The sequence below is a fragment of the Ictidomys tridecemlineatus genome, chromosome 6 (genome assembly GCF_052094955.1).
Source record: "Ictidomys tridecemlineatus isolate mIctTri1 chromosome 6, mIctTri1.hap1, whole genome shotgun sequence".
NCBI classification, from domain to species: domain Eukaryota; kingdom Metazoa; phylum Chordata; class Mammalia; order Rodentia; family Sciuridae; genus Ictidomys; species Ictidomys tridecemlineatus.
The window spans coordinates 18,241,420-18,248,194 of record NC_135482.1 but is presented as its reverse complement, the minus strand read 5'-3'; the positions used below and the strand labels follow the sequence as shown (position 1 = coordinate 18,248,194).

The 6,775-nt window shown below is 39.3% G+C and overlaps 1 protein-coding gene across 4 annotated transcripts in view; it reads left to right on the top strand.

The window, feature by feature from the left end:
- Mybpc1 (myosin binding protein C1) overlaps positions 1-6,775 on the top strand; it is an 88,718-nt gene that overhangs the window by 74,508 nt on the left and 7,435 nt on the right. For all 4 annotated transcript variants that reach the window (XM_078052929.1, XM_078052930.1, XM_040279366.2 and 1 more), the window contains 3 exons: positions 1,717-1,912; positions 3,262-3,401; positions 6,042-6,201. In XM_078052929.1, coding sequence (XP_077909055.1) covers positions 1,717-1,912; positions 3,262-3,401; positions 6,042-6,201 — 496 coding nt within the window. The remainder of the gene's footprint in view (positions 1-1,716; positions 1,913-3,261; positions 3,402-6,041; positions 6,202-6,775) is intronic.

Genomic DNA, 6,775 nt, shown 5'->3' with positions numbered 1-6,775 from the left:
GAAGGGACATGAGAATTGTGTGCCATGTTTGTATACCCTCTAGAGCTTCAGACATTTCCTCATCTGATCCTTAGAAACACCCAGTGAAGCAGGGGCTGCAGCTCAGGGTAGCAGAAATGCCCAGTGAGGCAGGAAGAATAAATATCCTTACCCTCACTTGAGGAGGGAAGAAATTGACAGAGAAATTAAGTGATTTGCCCAAGGTCACACAACAAGTAAATGGTAGTGCCTACAGCAGAGTCCTTGTCCCCTGTCGCTTACTTTTGCCATTCCATAAGTTATTAGAGAACTCAGTTTTTCTCTTGTAGCTCACAGCAAGCTGTACCTTTAAGGAAAGAAGATGTGGAACTGTTTGTCCTTTTTTTTTTTTTTTTTTTTTTGGTGGGGGGATACCAGGGATTGAACTCAGGGGCACTCAATCACTGAGCCACATCCCCAATCCTAATTTGTATTTTATTTAGAGACAGGGTCTCACTGAGTTGCTTAGTTAGTACCTTGCTTTTGCTGAGTCTGACTTTGAACTCACAATCCTCCTGCCCCAGTCTTCTGAGCCACTGGGACCTACATTGTTCTCTGCAAGTGTGAGCAACCCCAATTATTCTTTAATCTCCCTGGGCAGGAGCTCAATGTGTATCTACATCCTGTGTCATAACCCAGTTAGCCACGAGCCATGTCTGGAACACATTAGGAAAACTGTGCCTTAACGAATTACTGAATTAATTTCTGAGTTAACTTTTAGTTCTTGTCTGCAGGAGTGAGCCTGGGTGATCAGAAATTCTAGGACATCCCTTTGTAATAGAAACTGAAATTCATGCCCTTGAATCAGATTGTAATTTATCTTTTAAGTCTGGAGGAATAGACGAACTCTAGATAGGGCAGAGTTGTTGGAGGGGAAGGGAGGGGGTATGGGGTTATAAATGATGGTGGAATGTGATGATCATTAATTATACAAAGTACATGCATAAAGATACGAATTGGTGTATACTTTGTATACAACCAGAGATATAAAAAATATCTATATGTGTAATAAGAATTGTAATGCATTCTGCTGTCATAAATAAGTTTAAAAAAATAGCATCAGCAGGTAGAGAGAGCAGAGAGAGAATTCTAAGCAAGTCTGAGGTGAGCAGCACAATATAGTGTATACTAATCATTAACCTTTAGATGATATTAATAAAACATTCCTGATTATGCAGAAATTTTGTTAGGTCTTCAACTTTTATAACTATCTTGTAAGATAAGTACTGTTGTTTCTATTTTACAGATTGGGAAACTGAGGCACAGAGAGTTGCAGTCATTTGCTCAAGATTACACATCTATCAAGTGGTCAGGATCCAAATATAGAGTGCAGGGCTTCAGAGCTCATGCTCCGGACGAGTAGCCTATTTGTGCAGACTATGGAGCAGTGCAGGTCCAAAAGAGACTTAGTTCTAGCACTTAGCTGCCAGGCCTTGCCAAATCATTTAACTCCCCTACATGGAGAAAGAGGCTGATGATACTTGATGTGAAGATCAAGGGAGATAATAAGTGTCACGCACATGCTTTGCACCCAAGAGGCAACCCACAGGCAGGGGCTCTCCTGCTACTGTCACCCCCACCAAGGCTCCAAGGGTGGTGTTTTCCATCCTTGCCCATGGTCATTCATTTCTGCCATGTTGAAAACCACTCTCAGGCAATCCACCTTCTCCCCTCTACTTCTTTTGTCTTTCTATTTAGGGAAAACCAAGACCAGAATTAACTTGGAAGAAGGATGGTGCAGAGATTGATAAGAATCAAATAAACATCCGCAACTCTGAGACTGATACAATCATATTTATCAGAAAAGCAGAGAGAAGCCACTCTGGGAAATACGATCTGCAGGTCAAAGTGGAAAAATATGTGGAAACCGCATCCATCGACATCCAGATTGTTGGTAGGTTTGGAGGAAGAAACTCGAATGTTCTGTCAGAATAGTGTGAGAACTAAATGTCCTTGACATTAGGGGAGAAATGGAAAGTTTTGTTAGGTTATCTTTACATAAAATTTTTTAAGATTAAAAAAAATATAAATTGTTAAGATTTGTTAGCATTTCAAAATAACTTTTCACTGACTAAAAATGTTAATCATAAGAGATTTGGGGCACATGTGTTCAAGAAAATTAATGTATGTACTTTTTGGTGAAATCTATCTGTACAACTTTAGCAAACAAGCTCTCTCTGAGTTTCCCAATTCCCCAATGATAAATCTACTCTATATATTGAATTCTTGCCTTAAAAAAATTGTAGATTCTGGATGTAGCTTAACATGTTTCTTACTATACCTAAAAATCTCTTAAAAAGTTTGAATGGGAAATGAAGAATTTTTGTTCAATTTTTGTTAAATGTAAGGAAGATGAACCTAAACAAAATTAAACAGTTAAACACTGAATGGGTTGCTCCTTCAGGGCTTATTAGATGCTTAAAAAGAAAAAGGTTAGTTCCTGCTTTTGCCCAGAGTTAGGGGAATAGAGCAGAGATCCTTTTGGGGTGTACTTGCTTATTAAACTCTTCTATAACTGTCTTTTTAAATTTCATTTTTATTTTTATTTTATTTTACTTCTCATACTGGGAATTGAACCCAGAGGTAATAAACCACTGACCCACATCCCAAGCCCTTTTTAAAATATTTTATTTAGAGAAAGGGCCTCACTAAATTGCTGAGGCTGGCTTTGAACTCTCGATCCTCCAGCCTCAGCCTCCTGAGCCACTGGAATTACAGGCATGTGCTGTGCACCCAGCCCCTATAACTCTCTTGATGTCAAGAAATATATTTAAGAGCAGAGCTGGGAGAAGTCTCGTTTCCAGTATTTTTATTCTTATGGTGCTGGGTGAGGATTGAACCCAGAGCCTCATGCATGCTAGGCAAACACTGTACCACAAAACTACAACCCTATCCCTCCAATAATTTTTATTATATATCAGTCAATTTGCTAAAACTTGAGGTTCTCTAACCAAAGGGCCTCTGATGAGACTCTCCTCGGGTGAAAGGACATGCCCTATAACCAAGCCCTCTTCCCTGTGGCTAAACCTCTCTAGTTTTTGCGGACAGGAGTGTTGCTCTGTGGCCTTGGATCTGGTCCTGCTCCATTCTAACCAAAGGCCCAGGGTCTCAGATGCCCCTCATGTTAGGGTGTGGAAGAGCTCCGCCTCCCTGTGGCAAAGGGAAGGAGGACACTTTAAGATGTAACTGTATAGACTGGCAGGGAAAAGGACCTCACAGTGATGCTGTGAATCCATCCTGTAGACCGTCCAGGTCCACCCCAGTCTGTGAAGATTGAAGACGTCTGGGGAGAGAATGTGGCTCTAACGTGGACACCACCAAAGGATGATGGAAATGCGGCCATCACAGGGTACACGATCCAGAAGGCTGACAAGAAGAGCATGGTAAGGGCTGGTGCTCTCTGTTCAGTGGCAGGAGCAAAATCACCTCTCACTAGAGGTGGTGGGGTGGTGTGAGGTTCTGCCAGGTGAGGAGACTGTGGAGCCACGGAGAAGTGATGTTGCAGAGCAGAAAAAGTAGCACACTGGGAGCCACAGAGTCGGGCTCAAAGTCACTTAAGGCCACACGCATGTCATCAATCACTGGACCTCTTTGGTCTCCATTTTCCTTATCTATAAAATGGAGGCCCAGATACGTACCTCACTTATCTATTATAAAGCTAAACAACATAAAGCAGTTGGTGCGATGCTTAGTAAAGTTCAACAAATATTTACTCACTCAAAGCGATTCTGACTCAAATCTGTAGCTGGCAACTCTTTTCTTCTTGTGAAACAAACGTTGGATTGTGGAGACTTGTGTCTTTAAAAAACAAAAAAAGGAGACAAAAACAAGATTGAAAAGAAATATTCTACAATGTGCAGCCTAAGCTAAGATCCTAAAGAGGAAAATATTACAATGTGTTCAAGGAGCAACCTAGTTGGCGTATGAATTATTATAACCCATAATTTACAGATGAAGTAAATAAAGCTCATATAGGTTCTGTGGCTTGTTGGAGATCACCAGAAATTAGCCATTAGTGTCTGAATCAGAACCCATACTCTGCACCTTAGTACTGACCTGTATATGAATGAATGAATAAATCAATGTGTGGACATGGTGACTTAGAGCATTTTTCATCTTATAGTAAAATATCATACCAAATGATGTAGATGGAAAGTCTATGCATTTGTTCTTTTAGATCTCAGTAAGAAAATTAGGTCTGGCAGTTACATTGGATTCGTAGAAGGAGAAAGTATGGGAAAAGACATTCTTAAGGAAAAGAAGTTTCAGCCACTTCTTTCTGTGACAGGCATGGCTTGTCCCCACACTCCTGCCCCACCCCTGTAGGGATTACATGTCAAAATAAGATTTGGTATTTAAAGTGATATCTTTCATGGAAACCTGGACAGCTTGAAAGCAGGACCGATAGATGACCTTGCGAAGGAAGGATCTGAACATCTCCAGCTTCTTAGCAATAAGAGTTTTCCACTGGACCTTAGCCTGATACTGGCAGTGAAGCCAGAGGGCTCCTTGCAGAGCCTCCCTGTTCTTCCACCCTCTGCATACTTGCCCAACACTTGCCTTCTTGAGAACATGGGTATCCAGTCAAATCCTGGAGAGCTAGGACTTTATTGCCACTCCTTGTGACTGAGATCTGCCTAGGACACCCCCCCACACACACCATGCCTGTATTCCAGTTGCATTCCAGCAGGGACAGACCAAGAGACCACAAGATGCTGCTCCTCCCAGTGCCACCCCCAAGGAAATCGACTCATCCCTGGGTCATCACAACTGCAGATGCTGTTCTCCACTTAAATTCCCAGTCAACATTATTTTTATTCTGGGCCCAAACACTCACTTTTTATCTCTGACCATATATTGAGCACTATTGTAGCTGCTGAATCAAACTTTTTAATTTTTTAATTTTTTTCATATAATTTTTTTTTAAAGACAACTCCCACTCTTGAGGCACTCATAGTCAAGGCAAGAAGGAAGACATGAAGCCAAATGGTAACACAATATAGTAAATGTTAGAATGGAGGTTTGCATTTAAGTGCTTTGGCAATAGAGAAAGATATAACTATCTGCTGTCTAAAATACCCAGAAATCATAGATCATGAAGGCCTCTGAGAGTCCAAGGAAGATGCTTTTCTTGATAAAGTGACTTTTTGTTAGCACATATATTTTCTCAATGAATAGTGATGAAACATGGTATGATGTGGTTTCATCCGGCTGCAAGAGAAACTTTAAGACTGTTATGTTTTGTGTTATGGTGAGGAAACAAAAACAAACCTGTGATGGGCACTGTTGGTACAAAGAGTTGAGAAGCAAATCAGGTTTTATGTTGTGGAGTGCACTTTCCAAGGAGGGAATATGAAGAGGAAACAAGTAAAATGAATAGAATTATATATATATATATATATATATATATATATATATATATATATACACATATAACTTGTATATATTTAATTTTCATGTATATATCTCATACATATATTTTTATACATATATAATTTTGGTAGCTAGTGCTGTGGGGAGAAATTAGCTAAGTTAGGTGATAAAAGTGTGACCAACGAGGTTAGGTGGTTGAGAAGGGGTGATATCTGGAAGAATCTGTTAATGATGTTTGGAAAATTCACTGGATGCTATTAATTTTCCTCTGGTAATTTAGTTCCATATCTTATCAATAGAGAAGTTGGCACTAAAATTATACTTTGTTCTACAAAAGATGGATAGAGAAGTAGGTAGATAAGTAAATGAGAGACATGGTACGGTTATGAAAAAATATAAAGTTGGTAGAAAATGACATCAAGGGATATGGAATCTAATGTGTACATGAAGATTGAATTTCATACTCAAGTATAACCAAATTGTAAAATATTAAGCCACGTGTACTTTGTTGTAACTCTCAATATAAAAACTAGTACTCTTTTTTTTCTTTTCACTAATGAAACAAACTTGTTATTTATTCTAAACAACAGTTGGAAGAGTTGTGTGTTTTTAGTTGATTTTTCTCAAACTGTTATTATTTTTTCTTTCAGGAATGGTTCACTGTCATTGAGCATTATCACCGAACCAATGCTACCATCACTGAACTCGTCATAGGGAATGAATATTATTTCCGGGTATTTGCTGAGAACATGTGTGGCCTCAGCGAGGATGCGACAATGACAAAAGAGAGCGCTGTGATTGCCAAGGATGGTGAGTCGGGAATGGAGTGACATCCAGAAAACTAGGTGGGCAGGGATTAGATGGATAAGGCTGAAAGAAGCGGAGATGTGGTGAGGGGAAAACGATGGAAACAATTATTATTGGAAAATTATGATAAAAATGTTCAAGTGAAATTTAAATTTTACAGGCAAAATCATTCAAGGGATATTACATTATCATTGCATTTTTTTTTTTTATGAAGGCTTTAAGCCAAGAGCAGTGGCACATGTCTGTAATCCCAGTAGCTGAGGAGGCTGAAGCAAGAGGATTTCAAGTGCAAAGCTAGCCTCAGAAACTTAATGAGGCCCTAAGCAACTTAGTAAGACCATGTTTGAAAATAAAATATAAAAAGTGTTTGGGATGTGGCTCAGTGGTTAAGTGCCCCTGGGTTCAATCTCTGGTACAAAAAATAAAATAAAAATAAATTAAAATATAGACTTTAATTGATTCCAGTTTCTGGGTCATGGAGCTATAAATGGCTAATGTCACTGGGATAGGAAAAAGTAGACATTTACTTCTTGGATTTCTGTTATTTTGATTCTTGGACACTTTCAATATAGGTACA